A 24,337-nucleotide genomic window follows, 5' to 3' on the forward strand; every position below is an offset into this window, starting at 1 on the left:
CTTCAGCAGACAAGGTGAAGGAAAATCCTAAGGGTTTCTAGGATATATTAAGTGCAAAAAGATAGCAAGGGATAATATTTGTCCTCTGAAAGATCAGAGTTGTAATCTATGTGTGGAGATGAAAGAGATGGAAGAGATCTTAAGAAGTTTTTCGTTCAGGTTGACTCTATTATTTCATCTTTTGTTTGGAATAATAAAAGACCAAGAATTGGCAAATATCAAAACTAAAAAAAATGGAGGTCTTGCTTTGCCTAATTTAAGAATGTATTATTGGGCTGTTAATATACGTTATATGTGTTTTTGGTTATATTGGGCTGATATAAATGAACGACCACCTTGGGCTGATATGGAATTGAATGCTGTAAAACATTTTCACTCAACCTCATTATTAGGAGCTTCTCTAGCTGTACAACTGGCTAAAATTACTAATTTAAGTTTATATCCTGTGATTAAGCAGTCATTATGAATTTGGTTCCAGTTTCGTCATTTTTTAAATCTCAAAATATTTAAACTTTTTAGTTTAATTTATCGAAATTATTTATTTAAACCTTCATTAAGTGATCCTACCTTTCTTCTTTGGAGGAATTCCTTCACGGATCTGTTCCAAGATGGCTGATTGATGTCTTTTGAGAAATTAGTAACTAAATACTCTCTCATTCACATTTCCTGCAATATCTTCAGGTCAGACACTTCTTACAGAAATACTTAAGTAATTTTCCATATATACAAGATTCTGAATCCTTTAGTAAAGGGTTTTATTGGGAAAACATAATTTATTGTTACAACAGCACAATTACCCTTCACTTAGATTAAGCAAAACTGGGAGAGCGAGCTTAACATGACCCTGATAACAGAAGTTTAGTCGCAGATTTTGAAGTTGGTTAACTCTTCTTCGATTTGTGCCAATCACTCTTTAATTCAATGTAAAATTGTACATCATTATTATTTGACAAAGGAGAGACTGTCTAAAATATTTCCTAATGTTGATAATCACTGTGACAGATGTAAAACTGAGACAGCCACATTGACACGTATGTTTTGGTCGTGCCGTTTCTGTACTGAAACATTTCTGGAAGTCTATTTTCCCTACAACTTCTAAAGTTTTAAAAATTAATTTACAACCTAATAAATTAACAGTTTTATTTAGTATAATCCCTCAATATATTCATGGTATTTCTTCATCAGACCAACATGTAATTGCATTTGTTACAAAATTGGCCAGAAGGGCTATTTTGTTGAAATGGAAAGATGCTTCTGCTCCTAATTTGATACAGTGGTTTTCTCAGGTGATATTATGTCTGAGTTTAGAGAAAATCAGAAGTTGAACTTTTGATCCTCGATTTGATTTTGAGAAAAGGTAGGGTTCATCTGCCCACTACTATCATCTGATTTGAGTTAATTAATATGGTTTCCTTCCGATTTTTCTTTAAGCGGATTTGAGTCAGCGGATTGATTTTTTTTTTAATGGAGGCTTGTATGAAGTATAGCTCTGGGGTTGTACTCCCAATGGGTTTTTTCAGTTAATAGGGGTTCTTTTTTTTTCCTTTTTTTTCTTAAAAAAATTCTCAACACTTTATTTTTTCTTATTATTAATATATCACTTAGCTTTGTTAATCAGTTATTTGCTCATTTAATTCCCTATTGTACATAATGACATATTGACTTAATGTTTTTTTGTTAATTGTCAATAATAATTAATAAAAAGTTTTAAAAATGAGATGGGAGCTATCTTAAATACATTCTTGGCAACTGTATTTACTTGGGAGATGGACGCAGAATCTATAAACGTGAGGCAATGCAGTAGCAAGTTCATGGGCTCTGTACAGATTACTGAGGCGTAGCTGTTTGCTGTCTTGAGGCAAATTAGGGTGGATAAATCACCATGGCCTGACAATGAGTTCGTTCAGACTCTGTGGGAGGTTAGTACAGAGAATGCAGGGGCCCTAGCAGAAATATTCAAAACATCCTTAGCCATGGGTGAGATGCCGGGGAATTGAAGAATAGCTAGTGCTGCTACATTGTTTAAGAAAGGGTCTAAGAATAACCCTGGAAATTATAGGCCAATGAGTCTGTCAACAGTAGTGGGAAAGTTATTCAAAGGTATTCTAAAGGACCAGATATATAAATATTGGGATAGACAGGGACTGATGAGCAATAGTCAACATGGCTTTGTATGTGGTAATTCATATCTAGCCAATCTTACGGAGTTTTTCAAGTAAGTTACTAGGAAAGTTGATGTTGTCTATGTGGACTTTAGCAAGGCCTTTGACAAAGTCTTGCATGGGAACTTGGTCAAGAGTTCATTTGCTTGGCATGCAAGATGAGGTAGTAAATTGGATTAATCAAGCAACATGTAAAAATTGTTTTGATTTCCAGCATCTGTAGATTTTGTTTTGCTTGAAATTGGATTAAACATTGGCTTCACGGAAGCCAGAGAGTGGCTGTAGATGGTTGTCTCTCTGACTGGAAGCCAGTGACTTGTAGAGTGCCTCAGGGATCAGTGCTGGGTCCATTGTTGTTTGCCATCTACATCACTGATCTGGATGATAATCTGTAAACTGGTTCAGCAAATTTGTGGACAACACCAAGATTGGGGGTGTAGTGAACAGCAAGGAAGATTATCGAAGTTTGCAGTGGAATCTGCACCAGTTGGAAAAATGGCAGATGGAGTTTAATGCAGACATGTGTGAGGTGTTGCAGTTTGGGAGGAAAAATCAGGGTAGGTCTTACATGGTAAGTGATAGGGTACTGAGGAGCGCAATAAAACAATGAGATCTGGGAATACAGATCCATAATTCCTTGAAAATGGTGTCACAGGTAGATAGGGTTGTAAAGAGAGTTTTTAGCACATTGGCCTTCATAAATCAATGTACTAAGTACAGGAGTTGGGATGTTATATTGATATTGTTTAAGACATTGGTAGTGCTTAATTTGGAGTATTTTGTGCAGTGCTGGTCACCTACCTACAGGAAAAATGTAAATAAGATTAAAGACTGTGGAGAAAATGTACAAGGATGTTGCTGGGACTTGAGACCTGAGTTATAGGGAAATTTTGAATAGGTTAGAGCTTTATTCCCTAGAATGTAAAGAGAGATTGAGGGGAGATTGATGAGGTATACAAAATTATGAGGGTTATTAATAGGGTAAATGCAGGTAGGCTTTTTCCACTGAAGGTGAATGAGAGTACAACTAGAGGTCATGGGTTAAGAGTGAAAGGTGAAATGTGTACGGAGAACTTGAGGGGGAACTTTTTCACTCTAAAGGTGGAGGTAAGAGTGTGGAATGAGCTGTCAGTGCAGGTGGTGGATGTGGGGTTGATTTCAACGTTTATGAGAAATTTGGATAGGTACAAGTATGAGAGAGATATGGACGGTTATGGTCCAGGTGTAGGCCAATGGGATTATGCAAATTAATAGTTTGGTTTAAGTAATGGGTCAAAGGGCTTGTTTCTGTGCTGTAGTGTTCTATTTCTCTTTGATACCATAGCAGAGAAAGTTTAATCTTACTGCCTGTTCTTTCTGAGTGTAGATGTAAATGATCATCTTACATTCCTTAATAAATCCTAAATTTCTGCGAGTTTGTGTAGATCTATCCGTTTAATATTACTAAATATTTTGGCTCTGAGTTTAGACAGACGGTTTAGTAGTTTCCTTTTTAATATTAATGGTAGGTTGAGCGTCAAAAACGTGGAGACGCGCTTTTGTTAAGTTTGTTTAATTTCTAGCAGTTTATATATTCCTTCCTGAATGAGGGATTTCTTTCCGTTGTTTTTAGAATAATATTAATTCATGGTTGGATCCAAGGAGGCTAAACTAGGAGTTCCTTGTTCCAATTGGGCCTGATCTGACTGGACATTGGGAAACATTAAATTTCTTCTCTTACCTCCCCAAAACTATTATTAGTACTTCTAAGATGTTGTATTATTTTTAAAAGGACTTCAGTTTTATTTAAACGTATTGATGGGCCTGGATCAATTATACTTTCTTATTCTCCTTAAAGCCTGCTTACTCATATAATTTTTCGTGCTCATATATACCTTAGATATTCTTAGATTGTTCACGTGCACAAAAAAAAGTGATCTGGACTACTTAATATCGCCAGTAGCTGTGCCCGTTGCAACACTGTGAGGCGTGGTCTGTTTCTTCATTGCTTGAAATGTGAACATTTTCCTGGGTGTGGTGTCAAGTTCCGTTAGTAGGAAGTTGGAGTTGTGCTTCATGCAAAGTTAAAGTAGTGACCGCTCTCAGAGTGCAGTTAACGTAGCTCAAGATCTCCTTTTCTAACTGCTTGCTTCCGAGGGCGCCTAACTGACCGGTTTGTGCTGGCGTTGCCATTTCTGAATCGCAGCGGAGCGGCGAGCAGCCGATGGGCGGAGCGAATATCTGCCTTTAAGCAAAAAGCGGCAATTTGTACAAAAGAAAACTGAGTCTCTGTTGGAAGTGGCCTGAGAGTACAACAAAGCAAAATGCCGAAAACGGTAAGCAATCTGTACAAATGTGACATCGGTGCTTACTGTGCCGTGTGTGTTTGAATGTTAGTTTTACTCCAGTCAGTATTGCCGGAATATGTTTTCTTATGCTTTTCTGAGCTTTATTCGTCGTTTTTATTGTAAGTTTCTTTTCTTCTCCCCCCCCCCCCTCACTTGCATAGACCTTTTTGAAACTTCAGTTTCCGCCGTTGCTATTCAGTTGGGAGTGATGCCGCCCGCCCGCCCGCCTGCCAGCGTAGGTCCGGGCCGCCCTGCGCTCGGTGCAGCTCCCACTGAATGCCAGTTCCGGTTGCTAGTGGAGGGGCAACAGTAGAGTACACTGTTACTGCTGTAACGTGGTTCAGCGCTCCCTCTGCGGCTTGACAGTTTCACAAAAGTGCACCGGTTAATTCCTAACGACCCTGTCTTGGGGTCAATCTAATTTTAAATCTTTAGTAATTAGTGCAGAGTTTTACTACATGCATTTCCCTTTGCTTGGAAATTTCCCGCTTTTGGGAAGTGTATTAATATTTCAACAAAGCTCTTAATTCTATCATTGGCCGTTGTCCAACTTGTAACGGAACTCAAATGACTCAAGGCTTCCTGAACTGCGTCATATATGGGATTCTTTCCTAACAGTAGTCTGGTGGGTGATGGAAGCCTTATTTGGCATTCTGTCTGTTCTTGCGCTGTAGGGTCACAGTCTTGGGACAATGGTTCTGTTTTATCTGAGTCGAGCTTGATTTAATCATTCTCTCCGTCTTGCTTCCCCACCCTCGGCAAGTCAGTTTACTCAAGCCAGGCTGCATTGCAACAGGGCAGTTTCTCATGAACCACCCACTCTCACTTCAGTTTTTTTTTTGGTTTTGGTTAATATTGGCAACGTGCGCGGCTTTATGAAGTATTTCCGACTAAATAAGGTTAACTTCGGAAAGTTAATTTTAAGTGATACAACCTACTGATCTCGGGTCCTTTTTAATTATGCTTTCATTGAAGTACCAATGAAAATCAGGGACTTATCAAAAGGAAATTCAAAAGCAGACATTTTTAACAGAGGCTTCCTGTAATTTTTTTTAGTTGACTTGCCAGTCTTTTATACCCACGATTTTTATTCAGATGGCGGGGTGATGGGTCATATTTGCTGTCGTGAGTTTGTGGTTGTGGTTACCATTGACTATCGTGCTGTCCTACGCACCAGAGTTTTTTTTCTAGTATTTCCATCACCGCCTGATGGGCCTATTGATGGGCTTCTTCAATACGTTTTCCAAAGGTGCTGATTCACGGTGGAAGCAGTACCATAGAAGATGATGACTGCCTCCGCCCAAATGTAAATTCCTTTTTTTGCTTAATAGCTGAAGTTAGTTGATAGCAAAAACAGCATCAAAAGTGGTTTGCTAGTGGGCCAGTTGAACACTTTTTTTGTGCGTTTTCATATTTTTATCTCAAGTGTTCTATTTTAATCTAGTTGATCTTCAAAATTGCCCTTGGTTTAAGAGTGGTTGTTAGGTCACAGGTTGATCTATCCAGCCCTGAAGTTTTTAATCCTTTTTATCGCACATCGGGTATTTTTGAACTTGTGGTGCAAATGGTGAGTTGTTGATTCAGGAGTTGTTCATTACTTAACCTATTTCTCCCTCCAGCTTGCGGAATCCTCACAATAACCTTTTGAATGGATTCCATATTTAACACTGAATGGTGAAGTCTTTGGTGACACACCCAAATGTACAAATTGAAAGCTGCTGACTTCTGATAGTTTAGAAATGTTAACATCAGTGGCCTTTTTAGTTTTTCAGTTCTTCCACAACTCCAAAAACTGCTGGTGTCTTTTAAATTGCTTGTCCAGAAGACCCAGTTACTTTGTTCCAAATTTTCAGTTGAAACTCTTGCAAGTAACAAATGTTTCTGGTGGTAGCACAAAAATGAGTCAATGTTAAATCTGCCACCCATTTTACACACTGCCTAATTGCAGTCAATGGAATTGAATATCAGACACTGCAGAAAACCGTGTAATGCTGCTCATTTGTGGCACTGGAGTAAGATTCCACCATTTTCTTCCAGGCTTTTTAACCATGAGATGTGTAATTAAAAATTAAATACAGGAGTGGTTTGATCCATGGATGTACCAGCAAAGTTTACTTTTGAGGGATGATACTGTTATCTTTTCTCCTAATTCCTGACTGCTTAAGTCACTTTGGTGCTCCTTGCTTTTGCTGATCTCAATCCAAAAGGGTCACGTCTGAGTTACTCCATGAACCATTTACAAAATACTTCAGATATGCATGTTAGCTTTTTTGGGAGAAGGTGTTAGTTATGAGGCTTTATCTAACACTTTTCAAACCTGCAGCAAATTCTTCTTTTATACTAGAGTCTCTGATCACCCTCAGCACAAGCTAGTTAGTGTGCTTTCTACATAGACCAGTAATGTTCAATCAGTATTCCAAACAGACAAGCCAAACTATTAAATTGTCAACACTTTTGCTGAGAATCCATGGGATTCTAACATCCAAGTTCAACAAGAGCCTTTAACTTTGCACCTGAAATGTAGTATGAAATCATCCCATTGGAATTTTGGCACAAGATTCAGTTGTGGTAGTTGCAATCAAGTGGTAATTTTCCCTATTCCCAAGTGGCCTTAAAATTGGTCAGTGTCTTGGAGTAGTGTTTTTAAAGTATTGTCCTTTAGAAGCTATTGGAAAAGCTAGAAATACTTGTCAGGTCAGGCAGCGTACCAGAATTTACCATCTCTCTAAAAGTGTTGATTAGTAAATTTGTCTTAATTTATTTTAACTTGTCAATATGCAAGTAGTAATGGCCATGTGGTATATTTTGCCATCAAGCCTTATTTAATATTTATAGGATACACAGCAAATATAGGATGCTACTTGCTTTTGTTCCTCTATTCCTTTCTCCAGCATCCTGCTAGTCAAAAATAAGTATCAATTTGCTGTAGCCCCCTAATCATTAACTAAAGGTGTTATCCATGCCAGACCAGAAGTTATAATTTAGAGCAGCAACACTGTACGTTCCTGGCACAGTTCAGAACTGTTTTCAATCTTGGCCTTAACTGCTCTTTTGGCTGTCATCAGTGAAATACATAACCAGAATCCTGAAGCTGTCCAGTTCAGTGGTCCTGGGGATCTGATGGAATGTGAATACCCTGTATAATTTATCACATAAACAGACAAAAGGTCAGTGTAATTCCTGTGACCTTGCTTGATAAAGTGGGGCAGTTTGGAAGCAGGGTTTAGAGTTGCTGAAGTAGCACTCTGATGTACTTGGTATCCCTCATTTGATACAAAATAGGTAATAATTTGCTACCAGCATTACATGGCATCCACAAGCTGAAGAGTCTGTGGTCTTATAATGAAATTTATAATCCTTTACAGTAATTTTGCGATTTGGTGTCCTTAGTTTTGTACCATCATACCCTTGTTTCTAATCAACAAGCTCAAAAAACTGGGCCTGTGTACTTCCTGCAAGTAGATCCTTGGTTCCCTCACTGGAAGGTCATGGTCTGTGTGGATCAGGAAGAACATCTCCTCACGGACAGTCAGCATTGGCTCACCACAAAGATGCATGCTTAGCCCACTACTCTACTCTGCACCCATGACTGCATGGTTAGGCACAGCTCAAATGACATCGACACACATATCTGTTGACGACACAACTATTGTTGGCGGAATTTCAGATGATAACAAGGAGACATAGTGAGCAAGATAGATCAGCAGCTGTTTGAGTTGTATCACAACAACCACCTTGTCAGTAAGAACAAGAAATTGTAGACTTCAGGAAGAAGCCAAGGGAACTGACACTGGTTTTCATTGAATGGACAGCAGTGGAAAGGGTGAGCAGTTTCAAGTTCTTGGGTATCAACCTCTCTGAAGATCTATCCTGGGCCCAATATATTGTTGCCTTTACAAAGAAGACATGACAGAGGCTATATTTCAGTCGGAATTTAAGGAGATTTGGTATGTCACAAGTCTCTGGCAAACTTCTAACATGGAGAGCATTCTAACTAGTTGCATCAGCTCTGGCACAGAGGGGCCATTGCACAGGATTAGAAAAAAGCTACAGAAAGTTGTGAACTCAGCCAGCTCCATCATGGGTACTGTCCTCCCCAGTACAGAGGACACCTTCAGAAGGCTATGCCTCAAAAAGGGGGTATCTATCCCATCTTTTGTGCAATATACTAAAGACCTTCAATTAAAATTTAGATGTAATATAGTGGTTCAATAAAAACCAATACTTTTATAATTAATAGTACAAACATATCAAAAGTTGTGATTACAACAACATGGTTAACATTGGGATATGATAGGGTTAAAAGTTTTATATATTCACCTAAAATCATTCTTTATTCTACGGTTAATTAAGTTGTAGCTTTTTATTGCTGTCTCCTTCCTGTAGATATTTCCATGTTCAGTTGTATATGCTTAAATAGTTAACTAATTAAGTAACAATATGAAACTAACTAAACAATTCATAAACGTACTCATTAACAATTCAATTTCATGTCTTGTACTAATTTGTCTGCAGATGTATAAGCTATTATTTTGTAGAGTGCAAGGCAACTGGCTTGTGCGTGTTATTTATTTCTTTGCCTCTTGAAAAGTGGCATTCAACTCAGTAAATCTACACTAGAGGAAAATGCCAGTTGCCTCCATTAAATTTCCTATAATCTATTTCCATCCCATCTATATCATGAATTTTGCGGTGGTCAATTAACATCCAGATCTGGGATGTGGGAGAAGATCCCTTAAGTCATGAGGAGAATTTTCATGGAGTCCACAGATCAGAATAAACCCAAAGCCATTGGAGGTGTGAGCAGCTCTGTAGCTGTGTCACCAACATCCTGAGCATCCTGTGTATCTGCTCTTAACCAAACCAGATTTGCAAGACATTGTGGAGATAATTTGTTATATAATGTTTCTTTACCAGTGTGGTGGTAAATGATCTTAATCTTGAAAGTTGCAGACACTGAGACCTGCATGTCAGGAGCCACTATTCTTTGTGATATTCCAATTAAAGATTGACTTTGTTTTGCTTTTTTCATTAAAGAATAACATCCTAGAATGACCACAAACATCAGAGTTAAAACTATCTTATCTGAGACCAGCACATTTGAAATTAAGTAATGATGAGATGTTCCTAGTCAGCACAGTTCAACTCCAGACAAGAACCTGAAGGCATCCAGGAAGCACTTGCTGTGCATCAATTTTCCACCATATAACCTGCTGGTATTGAGTCCGAAGCTTTTCAGGAATGCATGATTCCATTTCATTAAATTCTATTTTAAAAAATAAATAAATAAATTTGGGGTTGTGGTAAAGGTCTGAGTATACTTTAAGTTTTGGAGCTTTGGAGCCCTGGATACATCATGGGCAGATTTTAGTCCTGTCGTCAACAGTATTAAGTCTATGAAACCAGGTAAAATTAGGTATATTATCCTTAAATTTTGGGATGATGAAGATGGAGAAGAGAGAGAATTATTTTTTTAAAACATTGATACCTTGTGGTATTGAAGTAAAAATTAAACTATTCCTATTGATTTATTGTATGTTTTTAATCATGGGCCTATAATTGAGTTATTTTAATTGACTGTGTTTGACTATAAACATGGTCATATTTTGAAAGAAAGAACTAAATACTTTTGTTTTCCTTCCATGTACTATTCAGAATCATCATCATGTGCTGTGTCTTCTTGACATGGAAAATCTTTAGCAAATTCTATGGAAGTGGTTTGCCATTGCCAGCTTCTGGGTAGTGTTTTTACAAGACAGGTGACCCCAGCCATTATCAATACTCTTCAGAGATTGTCTGCCTGAGATCAGTGGTCGCATAACCAGAACTTGTGATGTGCACTAGCTGCTTATGCATTTATCCACCATCATGGCTTCACTTGATGCTGATTGGGAGTGGGGAAGGGAGCTAAGTGGGGGCTACACCTTGCCCAAGGGTGAACTGCTGACTAGTGGAGGGAAGGAGCACCTTGCATTTCCTTTATTAAAGATGTATCTCCACCCTTGCCTCAGAATGCCTAATGTAATTGCTTGATTGCAGGGTAGAAACTCACATCAGAAGGTGGAAGAACAAATGGCAGAACCTTGACATTCACCCATCTTCTGACTATTTGCACATAAAGCACCAGCCACAAGAGTGAAACAATGTGAGCAGCCATGCCTCAGGAAATACATTCCAGAAATTCTCCATTTATTTAACACAAAATAAATTTGAACTTGTAAAGAGGAATGCTTTCAAAACTCTTATGGAGCAGGAGGTAAAGAGTGGATCTGAAGAGCACAAGTCTGAACTTAGTGTAGGGCTGAATAATGAGGGAGAACTATCAGCAATAAGAATTTTATTTACAACTTCACGTTTGGGAAATATTGTTCATTTATATTTTTATCCACATTGAACCAAAGAATTTGCCTATTCAAATTTTGTAGGTAGATATCTTCCTAAATTATTGCAAGGTAATTCCTGATGAATCTGTTTTAATGTTATCTGTATAGCCCACATCAGGAATTGTGTGAATCTTTATCTTTCAACTCTTAAGTGGTCACTTTTTTTTCACTAGCTGTAGTGATTACTGTCGTACAATTTTTGTGTTTGATTTAAATCTGTGCTTGATTGGAATAAAGTTACTTTTCTCTGACATCAGCTTTGCTGCCCTTCTATTTTGTGGTGCATGCAAAGAAACTATTTTTGAAGTAGAATAAGTGCTCTTTGTCTCACCCAAGTGTTTGCTTGATTCCAAAGACTTGCCTACAGTGTAGATAGATAATGCTGGGACATATAAGCTCTTTATTTTCACCCAGACATTCAGATGTGAAGCCCATAAAGTGGGACGGCAAGCTTGGAGGAAACTTTTTTTTAAAAAAGCTCTGGGATTGTCATCTCCTGTGATTCTCTTTGAGAGTTAAGTTTAACTATGCTCACTATCTTCACTGCCCTTGTTATCATACCTGCTTCTTCAGTTCCCATGTCTTTTCATTTCCTTTCCTAAGTACTTTGCCGCCCTTCTTTCACTGCATCGTGAGTAACTAAAATAGGCCCAGAATTTCCTCCCTCTACCATTTGACAATATCTGAAAGGTTCTTTGAGCAGTAACCACAACACCTTCCTGTTTGCAGTTGCTGGAGTCTGATGGTTCTGATCTTTCCTTCCTGTGCAAATCACCACTGCTAGTGGTGACACTGTGACCTTACCAAAGGACCAGCCTCCTCTTGTCTTCTGTGCATCACCCACAGCCTGCTCACTGGGTGGGGCTGCATTGAGGTTGAGATGGATCGTTTAATAGAGACACGTACAGCTTTGAAACTTTGAATCTTGTGGGCCCACCCTCCAGCTTCCTCCCATGCGAGTCTCTCTGCCCATGTTTGTACATACATCTGCTTCCTCTCCCCTAGAGCTGTGATATACTGTGAGTGCTATCAGTAATCTGCACATTAGTCCATCCTCCCTGCCCCTTGTAGTTCCCACTCTGAGCAATTCCTTATCACATATCCTTGCCTCTCAGTAATCTTGGTCATGCATCCTAGTCCATAATGAATGTTTAAGGCAGAATTGAATGGATTCCTGATAGGTGGGGGTGGTGAGAAGCTGCTGTGGGAATATGGAGCTAAAGCTTTATGACTGGATTAATCATGATCCTATTAAATGACAGCACTTGCTCAAATGAGTGAGAAGCTTAATTCTGCTCCTGATTCATGGGTTTAGAAATATTTTTCTGTTTTTTTTTGCCATAATACCAAATGTCTTTTCATTCTTATTTTAGCCTTGCATTTTGCTTTCTTTGCCCTCTCCAATTTCCCCCTCCCTGTAAGTCAGTGGTCCCCAACCTCCGGGCCACGAAGCATGCAGAGGTTCAGCAGTAGCCGGAATGCACCCAGCACATCTTTAAGGAAAAAGCTGAAATAAACAAGCTAATTAATCAGGTGCCACGTGGCACGTAAATGTCAGCCCACATCAGAGGCGATTGCCAATTGCAGCAAGTGAAATCAGCAATCACCTCTGATCTGGGCCAACATTTACGTGCGGGGCGGCACCTAATTAATTAGCTTGTTTATTTTGGCTTTTCTCTTAAGGATGTGCTGGTGTTCCGCCTACCACTGCACCGCTGCATGCTTCGTGGCCCAGAGGTTGGGGACCCCTGCTGTAAGCCCCCAACATAATTATTCTGCTTCCTCCTCTTAATCTTGCTGACTGTAAACCATTGAGTCCTATGGCCATCTGTGATCACTTCCTAACCCTAGTTTCATCTTTGTACAGTGTAATAACAAGCTATCTTGATTTGCAGCTGCACCATCTAATTTCTGACTTGCCAAGTCTTTAGGCTTAGAGGGTATAGGTTTGAGCAGAGGTGGTGGAATTTGATTTGCTATCTAATATTAACAACTGAACAGAAATTTCATCCAATTAAGAACTGAAGGCAGAAGACAGTGCCCCCTCTCTTCCTTGGGTAATCACGTTACTGCTGATATTTCTGAACGTGACCAGGATTGCAGTATGCTTCTGAATGTTATCACCTGTTCCTCCCAATCACACTTCTATTTTGTTTTATAACTTGATTTGGAATAACTGTATTTCGCTAAGATTTTGATTTTCGAGAGATGAAACCAAGCTGCCATTGCAGCTGAAATTTTGGTATCAGAGCTTGGCTGCAACAGACAATGTTTCGGGGAGCAGATTTTTCTTGCTGTAGCTGTCATAGTACTCATTAAAGGATGAATAATGTGCAACGTGACTTTCTCTTGGATCTTTTAAACCAGCTCAAATGAGGTGCAGCTTTTATTGGCTGGCCTGCACATCAGGTCAATCACGTGCCCCTAGAAGTAGTTTGAATTGTAAATGACATCTCCCAGAGTTGTGAACCTCCTGTATTATTGTAAAGATGGACTCCTGCCCAAGATGAGTGCTGTTGCACCAGGGTAGGCAGCCATTCTTTCGATTACCCTTTTTTTGGCAAGGTTTCTTATCCAGTTACTCTCATACTTTATTTTTCAGCCACACGCTTTTGTACCTGCTAGGTGGGTGAACACGGCATCAGAATCTCACTGTCTACCAAAATAATACCAGATATCTTGTACCATAATTTTGTCAGGAGGATGTGTGCAACTATATAACATGAAATCATAGTTATTCTATACTGTAACAACAGCAGAGGAATGTCGAGCGTGATTTCTTTGTGCTGCCATGACCTGATACCATCTTAATTCTCTTGTTTCAAACTTGGACTATCTTTTTGAATCTGACTAAATGCGAAAGTTGTCATTTCTGTGATGGAACCTTTGGATTCAGTGGCTTTAGCATTTGTTAATATTAGTAGGGACTCCATTTCCTCCTGAGTTTTAATGGTAGCAAACTCAAAAACAGAATTTGAGCAGGTAACTTCGAGAACTAAGAAGCTTTGTAGTGCGCTTTCCAAATACAGTTGTCACAATGTAACATCTTGGTGAACAGCTGACTTCATATCAATTCCCAATCTTTGAGCATGATCTGATTTTTTTTTTCCTCAGTCAGATTGTAGCTGGAGAATTACCTTCAATTTGCAGTGTCATTTTGTGGAGTTGATCCCTGGCTCCTCCTTGCTGGCTTCCTGTTCATATGTCACTCACTGTTATTTTCCATACATATCAAGCTTCATATTCTTCCACATGAATCTTGCTGATATCTGACTAATATATGATACACTCAGTGGCCACTTTATTAGGTACACACCTGTGCCAATCATGTGACAGCAATTCAAATGCATAAGAAACATTTAGACACAGTCAAGAGGCTCAGTGCTGTTCAGACCAATCATCAGAATGGGAAAGAAATATGATTTTTAAGTGACTTTGACTGTGGAATGATTGTTGGTGCCAGACAGGGTGGTTTGAGTATCTCAAGCTGCTGATGATCTGGGATTTTCATGCCAGTCTCTAGAATTTAGGGAGAATGCTGCAAAAACAAATCTAATCTGCGACAGTTCTGTTGCCAGAAACACCTTGTAAATGAGAGATGTAAGGGGAGAATGACAAGACTGGCCTCAAGTTGACAGGAAGACAACAGTAACTCAAATAACTACATGTTATAACAGTGCCCCAAAGTGCATCACTGAATGCACAACATGTTGAACATTGAAGTGGATAAAAGTGGCCATTTTATTATCAATTTTATTATTAGGGTCTTTGGTTCAACATCTCGTGTTGTAACAAAATGAACTTTACAAAACTATGTCCATATTCATTGCTGCAATAAAAGATTTTTGTCTGAAAGTACAGCCTCAGGTCCAGCAAAGTTAGGTTTGTAAAATGTTAATTCTTGTTTTCAAAATCTCGGCATGATCCTTTTCTGTAGTCCCTTGTTGACCCTGCAATTTCTGGTTCTCCATTCCTAACCTCCTCGAGCAACCTGGAACATAATCTTTTCTCTGATTGATTTGCCTTGCGTATAACCTCAGCAATCATCCCTCTTCATGTCCTTCTTGCCAAGGATTTTCATATTGCTTTCCTTTTAAAGTAAAATAATGTTTTTTTACTCTCTGTGAAGTTGCTTGAGCTTGTGATCATGCATTAAATGTACTATGATGCAAAATATTTTTAAAGGTTTGAAATGAGTGGGAAACATTTTGTTTCTGACACAAACATGTTTGACAAGGTATTGTTCTATTTCTATATTAAACTTTGTACGTATTACTTAAATTGCTATGGCATTCATAGCAAAAGGATTTGAGTACAGGAGCAGGGAGGTTCTACTGCAGTTGTATAAGGCCTTGGTGAGACCGCACCTAGACTATTGTGTGCAGTTTTGGTCCCCTAATCTGAGGAAAGACATTCTTGCCATAGAGGGAGTACAGAGAAGGTTCACCAGATTGATTCCTGGGATGGCAGGACTTTCATATGAAGAAAGACTGGATCGACTAGGCTTGTACTCACTGGAATTTAGAAGATTGAGGGGGGATCTTATTGAAACCTATAAAATTAAAGGGATTGGACAGGCTAGGTGCAGGAAGATTGTTTCCGATGTTGGGTAAGTCCAGAACGAGGGGTCACAGTTTAAGGATAATGGGGAAGCCTTTTAGGACCGAGATGAGGAAAAACTTCTTCACACAGAGAGTGGTGAATCTGGAATTCTCTACCACAGGAAACAGTTGAGGCCGGTTCATTGGCTATATTTAAGAGGAAGTTAGATATGGCCCTTGTGGCTAAAGGGATCGGGGGTATGGAGAGAAAGCAGATACAGGGTTCTGAGTTGGATGATCAGCCATGATCATACTGAATGGCGGTGCAGGCTCGAAGGGCCGAATGGCCTATTCCTGCACCTATTTTCTATGTTTCTAAATCTTGACTTGCTAATGTACACTTTAATTTCCTTTCAAGATCTGATGAGCAGAAGTCTTCACTTCCGAATCATGAGTATTGGATGGAAAATGGGATAAAGTAATACTGATTTGCAGGTTCTGGCAATTTAAAATACTGGATGTGCATTCATCAGGCTTCCTGCTCTTGATATGTTTCTAAGATCCCCATTGAGTTTATTGGTATCATTTGGCTCTTGTCCACTACACATTAAGCTAACAAGATAAACAAGTTATCAGTACAATTAAAGCTATATTTCAAACAGTTGACAAGATGGTGTTTCATAAATGTGATTTTTCAAAGGCAGGGCTAGTTAGTGAAATATTGTTATTCTATACCAGTCTTTCTCAAACTTTTTGCCCTGCAGGAACCGTTGAAATAATTTTCATGTCTGGGGGAACCCTTGCATAAAAATTACTGTATCTACAGCTCAGTACATTAGCATGATCAGTAAGTTCCAGATGTAATAATCTAAAAATAATTATCAAAGCTCTTTTGAGTAGAGAACCTTTCTTGAAAGCCTTAGTCAATGTTTCTTTGGGGGGGGGGCGAGAGCAGGTAGTTTAGCTTAGCTTTTCTGGAATAAATCTTTCCCTTCTCATAAATTACAAAAACTCATAAGGCAAACATAATAAATTTCTGTTAAATAAACCGCTCAACCCAAAGTGGGATTTAATTTTTCTAAAAGTAGGCTAGGTAGATTTAATTTGAACAAAGGTTGTAAATTGATTTTTAATTAAAAGCTACACTGTTTTGAGATTCCAACAGCCATTTAAAATAATCAGCTCTTTTACGTGTTGTATGGGTGTGATTTATTTTTTGTAGTTAAGTGTCTTTTCAGTTTCACTGGAGCCATTAGTGCATTTGTAAGTTGTTGCTACAGACTAGGCTCAATGGAATAGGGGTTCATAAAATATTAAAAAAGAATGGCATAATAAATAACTAAATGAGAAAACTGCAAAAAAAATAAATGCTTCACAATACAATTCACTTCTAGCCTACACAATCCACCTTTTTTTTTGTAACGTTTATAAAAGCAAAGCGGCAAGCCAGCAACTAAGCTGCGGCATGTAAAAATTCCTTCTCTAGAATGAAAATTTCCCACCAGCTTCTAATCCACCAGAAGAGTTTGCTTGCTTCCACAAGTTAGTTAGTGGCATGTAAGGGAATGTTGGGGGGTGGGGGGGGAGAGGTGGTTCTGGCGGGAGAGGCTGACATCACAGCCCAAGTTGAGCAAGTCTATTCATTGCTTGAAAAATGCACTTTATACTGCTCATCAGCCTCTACCGCCCTCCCCTCCGTGCGATATACAGCGCTCACCAATTGTCAATGGCGTCCCCTATCTCGCGTCAGAAGCTGAGAATAAACAGTCCTACTGCGCACTGCCGTCCCTGGCTGAGAGGCCTGTAAGGAGATTGTGAATGGGGCTGCTCAGTCACTGCCCATCACTGCCAACGCACGTTGCGCGAATTTCAAAAAGCAGTGTTTTTGTTTAAGCACAATCTCTCGCGAAACCCTGGTCTTTACTATTTTATTGCTCAATAGTATATAAATGTTAAAGTGCAGCAATAAATTTTATTTGTCCTTTTGATACAGAGACGGATTAATGTGCAGCCTGTTTCTGTTGCATCAGATTTAGCTAAAGCACCAAGCCTGATCTTTGAAATAGTCTGTAGGGAATAGGAGTCTACATGTTGCAGACTCCTTTTACTTCTGTTGATGCCTTTGTTTGTACAATGGAACAGAATCTTTGCTCTAAGAACTACCACTTGAATAAATAGAAGCAGGGAAAGGATTCTACTAAACTACTGAAACCATGTGTCCAACATTCCTCAACCATCACACATGTTCTTACAAGGGAGTCAATTGTTAGATCCGCATATGTTGTAATGAATTTACCATCTGACTGGAGCAGCTGTTCTGCCATCCAGCAACACATTGTGAACAGTGACATTGAACCTCCATTTAGATTTTTCCTGCAAATTATTTTGTTGGATAGGTAGTTTGAAAAATTTTACTTGATTACATTTGCATCTTGAATTTACTAATGTTAGCACTTTGTCTGCATTGTTTGGTCCTGTGCAAGGGTTTAAATTAATGCAAGGAGCAGCAAGTGAAGTATTTTTGGGGATTTGCAGCAGTTCTAATTGGCTAGACCAGCCATGAAGTAATATTAAACAGTGCCACAGTGGTGGTTTACATTGAGTAAGCAGTAACAGTACTATTCTGTGCTATTTGGAGATTTTGGCAAAAGAGGACTGCTGCTTGCAATAAACTGTTACTTGGCGTATCTAAAGAAATTAGAAGAGCTTAACTCTAGGAGCTCAAAATATTTGCCAACTGCACACCCAGAGCCTACAGTGCTGGAGTTCTCTGTACAGTCTGGTATTTGTGACCTTGCCCTGTATTCACTTTTTAAGTGAAATGATACACAGTGCTATTGACTGGTACTCTGTATACAACAAAGTATTTGAAAGTCTGACTTTAAATTTCATGAGGTACTTCCAGTTAAAAATTAAAGCATTTTGTTTGAAAGCTTGTATACAGAGTTACTATTCAGTCTGGGCTATAAATTACCTTTGACAATTCCAGCTTTTTAATGTTTCTCTCCCCCCCCCCCCCCCCAGGTGTTTTACACTAAGATGGTAGTTGTATGCTGAAGCAAAAATGGACCCCACTACAACTTCCTATTGAGTTATTTCTATGAATAAAGTTGCTATAAGAAGTTTAAATGTTAAATGCAGTAGCGTTTTGCACAATATTTGCATACATTCTGGATAGCATAATGGACTGCTGCTGTTTTCAAGCATTTAATGGACTTGTGGTTTGACTATTGAACAGACCACACAGTATTACATAAAGGATTAACCTGTGTGCTGGATTTAATTTTGAACCGATCTGAGTTTTACAAATCTGCACTTTAGAGAAGGGTAAAAGAGAGAATTGGCAGGGTTTCAAATAGTATACTGTATACACTCCGGTCAAGCACTATTTGTGGAGAGCAAACCACTGTGGGTCAGTGATCTTTCCTAGGACCTTTGTTGAACAGCTTTGGTTCATTGACCTAACATAGTTTTTTTTCTCTGTCTCTCTATAGCAGACTATTTTCTCACCTTGTGAGATATATATATAAAGTATTATACACACATTCCATTTTTAAGGCCAAACTTTGAGACTAATGAGGTCATGCATTTGGCCCTGCTTTGTATTACAAATTTGTATGGTTTCAATGAAAACCTCACTCCATTTCAGTCAGTAAATTTCTCTTTTAAAGTAAATTCTGATCCTCTAACCAAGATAAATGATTAGTTAATCAGTTTGTTTCTGGGCGCATTTATTAGGATGTTGGGTTTTGAATCAATATCATAAAATCATTTTGTCTAGCCTGCTGCTGTCAAGTTTAACACTTTAAAATGACTTATTTTTTTCCCCAGTCCAGCCTGTTGACTGACATGTACTGCAAGGCTCATCCTGATGTTGTGTAATATTGAACACTGCATTGTGCTGCACAGATCTGCTTTTCTATAGCAGACATTAATAAGGCATACAAAATGGAAACTTTAGCCCACAATGTTCATGCTGGCCATTGGGTGCCACTTTCAATAATAGAATCCTGAATCCAACATTTAATGCTCCATGTTTGGATTTTGTTTTTAAAACGATCTGTCACTTTTTGTAGGATGGGATTTGGGCAAAGGGTCTGATTTTTAGTTTCTCCCTCCTCCCTCTTCTCTCTCTTCCTCCCCCCCCCCCAAGAAAAGTATGGCTTCTATTGTCACTTCTACATTACTATCTTTTGGTTTCTTTGTTTTCTTTTTAAAGGCTGCTTTGTTAAGTCATAGTTTGCATGAACACAATCAGAAATGTGAAATGCTGGAAATACTCAGCAGATCAGGCTTCATCTGTGGGAAGAGAAACAGTTAATGTTTTAGGTTGAAGACCTTTCAGAATTATTTTAAATTCATGAATACTAACATCGCTAAATTCTAATCGTAGAATGACATAAAGCATTTATTGTCACTAGTACACAAAGGGTCTGTGAGGTCATCTTCATTTGAGTGCTGGGAGGGGGAAAAGGGTCTGGGAGACATGTTTGCATTGTTAATTTGTATTATGTATTCTGCATTCAGCTACCGTAAGTATAATATAACTATATTGCCACTTGAATAATGCAAATGGAACCTCATTTTGTATCTTAACAAACAAAAAGGTCGGAGGCGGCAACTGGTTTGTAGGATAACTGTGTGGTACCATATTTAAAGAGATTATACAACTTTTTACAGTACTTTAGAACTGTTTTCACTAAGGAAGACACAAGGAAACTCCCAGATGTATGGATAGCCAAGGACATAGGGACAGAGGGAATGAAACAGATTGACATTAGGAAGGAAACGGTGATGAGAAGACTGATGGGACTGAAGGCTGACAAATCCCCAGGTCCAGATGGTCTGCATCCTAGGGTACTAAAGGAGGTGGCCCTGGAAATTGCGGATGCGTTGGTAATCATTTTCCAATGTTCCTTAGATTCAGGATCAGTTCCTGAGGATTGGAGAATGGCTAATGTTATCCCACTTTTTAAGAAAGGAGGGAGGGAGAAAACAGAGAACTATCGACCTGTCAGCCTGACATCGGTGGTGGGCAAGATGCTAGAGTCCATTATTAAGGATGAAATAGTGGCATATCTAGATAGCAGTGATAGGAATGGGCCGAGCCAGCATGGATTTACCAAGGGTAAATCATACTTGACTAATCTGTTGGAGTTTTTCGAGGATGTAACCAGGAAGTTAGACAGGGGAGATCCAGTGGATGTAGTGTACTTCGATTTTCGGAAGGCATCTGATAAGGTCCCACATAGGAGATTGGTGGGTAAAATCAAAGCTCAGGGCATCGGGGGGAAGACATTGACATGGATAGAAAACTGGTTGGCAGATAGAAAGCAAAGGGTTGCGGTGAATGGGTGTTTCTCGGAATGGCATGTGGTAACTAGTGGGGTGCCACAGGGCTCGGTATTGGGACCACAGCTGTTTACGATTTACGTCAACGATTTAGATGAAGGCATTGAAAATAACATCAGCAAATTTGCTGATGATACTAAGCTGGGTGGCAGTGTGACATGTGATGAGGACGTTAGGAGAATTCAGGGTGACTTGGATAGGTTGGGTGAGTGGGCAGATATTTGGCAGATGACGTTTAATGTGAATAAGTGTGAGGTTATCAACTTTGGGGGTAAGAACAGGAAGGCAGATTATTATCTGAACGGTGTAGAGTTAGGTAAGGGAAAAATACAAAGAGATCTAGGAGTCCTTGTTCATCAGTCACTGAAGGTGAATGAGCAAGTGCAGCAGGCAGTGAAGAAGGCTAATGGAATGTTGGCCTTTATTACAAAGGGAATTGAGTACAAGAGCAAGGAAATCCTCTTGCATTTGTACAGAGCCCTGGTGAGACCACATCTGGAGTATAGTGTACAGTTTTGGTCTCCAGGGTTAAGGAAGGACATCCTGGCTGTAGAGGAAGTGCAGCGTAGATTCACGAGGTTAATTCCTGGGATATCTGGACTGTCTTACGCAGAGAGGTTAGAGAGACTGGGCTTGTACACGCTGGAATTAAGGAGATTGAGAGGGGATCTGATTGGAACATACAAGATTATTAAGGGATTGGACAAGATAGAGGCAGGAAATATGTTCCAGATGCTGGGAGAGTCCAGTACCAGAGGGCATGGTTTGAGAATAAGGGGTAGGTCATTTAGGACAGAGTTAAGGAAAAACTTCTTCTCCCAGAGAGTTGTGGGGGTCTGGAATGCACTGCCTCAGAAGGTAGTGGAGGCCAATTCTCTGGATGCTTTCAAGAAGGAGCTAGATAGGTATCTTATGGATAGGGGAATCAAGGGATATGGGGACAAGGCAGGAACTGGGTATTGATAGTAGTTGATCAGCCATGATCTCAGAATGGTGGTGCAGGCTCGAAAGGCGGAATGGTCTACTTCTGCACCTATTGTCTATTACACATGCAACAGAAGCAAGGGGATGGTGTAGAAGCCACCCCATCACTCCTTCCCAGGAGTCTTCCCCTAAAGTCGGGGTGCTGACTAAAGTAGAGCAAAATCTGTTGCAGTCACAAGAATAGCAAATAACACAACAAAAATGGTACATTGGCTGTGATGAAGCTATGCCCAAAAAGTGCAGTTGTCATATCTTACTAATTTTTATTCCACTGGATCATTTATTCATGCTGCCAGAGCCTTCCTAACTCATTCTCCTGCTTATTTGTGTCACATGGTGTGACTTTCCTACCACTCACCCATGTGAGAAGCAATTTGCACAAGCTAGTTAACCTGCCAACACCTCTGTCAGATGCGAGGGGACGCTAGAGCTCTTGTGGGGAGGTGGGGGGGGGACCCACTAGACTACAAGGAAAAAGCTGCAAACTTCACTTGACTGCCAATATCAAAAGTCAGCCCTGGTAATGTGCATCAACAGTATAACCTACTATGTTAATGTCCTTGTCCAGGGCAGGTGCACCACACTTCTGTCACCAAGTTTTTGCTGCAGGTCACAAACCATTGGAAAGTTTGACAAGTGCAATGAGAAACAGGCTGATCTTTAATTTCAAAGAAATATGTTCTCAAAAACACCCCAAGGGATCTTGTACCTTGAAAATTGGATGCCCTTTGTAGCGAGGTGACAATAAATAGCTTTAATAGCTTTATTTGTAACATGTCCATCAAAATATACAGTGTCAACAACCATCATGGTCTGAGGTTTCTGTGGGGGCAACCTACTCCACAAGCTTCACCACACTTCTGGCACCAATATAGCATGCACGCAATTCACTAACCCTGACCATATGCTCTTGAAATTAATGAGGAAACCAGAACACCCAGAGGAAACCCACGTGGTCACAGGGAGAGCATGCAAACCCTTTACAGACAGTGGCAGGAATCGAACCCCAATCAGTAATCACTGGTTCTGTAAGGTGATTGCACTAACCACTATGCTGCCATGCCTTCCATTTGAACAAGATGAATAATTCTTCAATCCTAAGAGGTGCAGTGTATGAAGTAATATTGGTCTAATGATAAGTAAAAATAGAATAGACTCCTTATTGCAGAGCTCATTGCCATCTGAGCTTATATGGATCACTGATTTGTATTAATTGATTAGACTTGTATAGACCACAATCAGTTTTCAAATACGTTTTTCATATAGTCACTGTTCCATTGGGATGCACTTAAATAAAAGCTTTAATATTAAACTTTGAATCTGATCAGAATCAGGTTTATCATTGCTGATTTATGTTGTGAAATTTGTACAGTGCAATACATAAATTTACTAATTACAATAATCTAACAAAGAAATGAGTTATGTAAAAAGATCAAAATATTGAGGAAGTGTTCATGGACCATTTAGAGATCTGACTTGGGGGATGGTGAAAGCAGTTCCTTAAACATTGAGTGTGTGTCTTCAGGCTGCTGTTCCTCCTCCCTAATGGTGATAATAAAAAGAGGGCATGTGCTAGGTGGTGAGGGCCCTTTTTGAGGCCTTTTGAAACTTTTTGAAACCTTTTGAAACTTTTCTCAGTGGTGAGGCTGCTAGTGCCTGTGATGGAACAGGCTGAGTTTACAGCCCTCTGCAGCTTTTTCCGATCCTGTGCATTACCATCTCCATACAATATGATGATGCAACCAGACAGTGTATCAAGGTGTCAGCCAACAAAGATTGTTGTTTAAAAACTGAAGGGACTTGAATTATAGACAGAATAGTGAGGAGTGTGCTTTTTTTTAAAGAAAAATTTAAAAGTTGCTACTTTCATCAATCTGGGTGGTGCTTGAAAATCAGAATGTTGCCTTAGTAGTTTTACCCCCTATCAATGTTCAGCTTTTAACCTGATCAGTTAGTAAATTCTACAGTTTAGGCCTGTGCCTGTGCACCTCTTGCCTTGTAGCAAGGTGCTTTCATTTTGGGATGCAATGCATAAAATTATTATAGATAAAGTTTAGTAAGCTTTCATCTCTACTAGTTTAAATGGAATTAGTTTTGTTTGAGCTCTACTGCTTTTTCCTCCTCCTATCTTGTTATTGCCTCCCTGAATTGCTTTATGATTCTTTAGTGGCCCATGAGCTCTTTATCTGGACTTCCATTATTATTAAGACTTCTTTCAATTGCAACAAAGGGCAATGAAGACTTGTCAAAGTATGGTTCTGTATGGACAGGCATTCAGAAGTGCTGCTGGAAGCTGTATATTTTATCCAAAGAGGGTTGTGTCTGGCAGAATCCTTCTGTTGGTTTGGATTTGTAGGAATGAATAGTTTTTAAATCAAGCCAAAATAGGCATGGTTTTAATTGTATGTAATCCTTACAAAAATTGAAAGCTTTTGCATGTGACTTACTTTGAGATCACAGCTGCTCCATAAGCTTGTGTTTTTCTTGGAATAAAAGAGCAAGCAAACCTAACGTTTGGCAAAGTATAATTTTGTTTTTTCTTGTCTTGGAACACACTTGCAGCAAAGAAGTGAGTATACCCTGGCTTT

The 24,337-nt window shown here is 39.3% G+C and overlaps 1 protein-coding gene across 1 annotated transcript in view; it reads left to right on the top strand.

Annotated features, from left to right (window-relative positions):
• Nucleotides 1-4,135: 4,135 nt before the first annotated feature.
• msna (moesin a) overlaps nucleotides 4,136-24,337 on the top strand; it is an 87,058-nt gene continuing 66,856 nt past the window's right edge. The window contains exon 1 of the mRNA XM_059976987.1: nucleotides 4,136-4,477. Coding sequence (XP_059832970.1) covers nucleotides 4,466-4,477 — 12 coding nt within the window. The 5' untranslated portion in view covers nucleotides 4,136-4,465. The remainder of the gene's footprint in view (nucleotides 4,478-24,337) is intronic.

The sequence above is a fragment of the Hypanus sabinus genome, chromosome 8, assembly GCF_030144855.1.
Source record: "Hypanus sabinus isolate sHypSab1 chromosome 8, sHypSab1.hap1, whole genome shotgun sequence".
Lineage (NCBI taxonomy): Eukaryota > Metazoa > Chordata > Chondrichthyes > Myliobatiformes > Dasyatidae > Hypanus > Hypanus sabinus.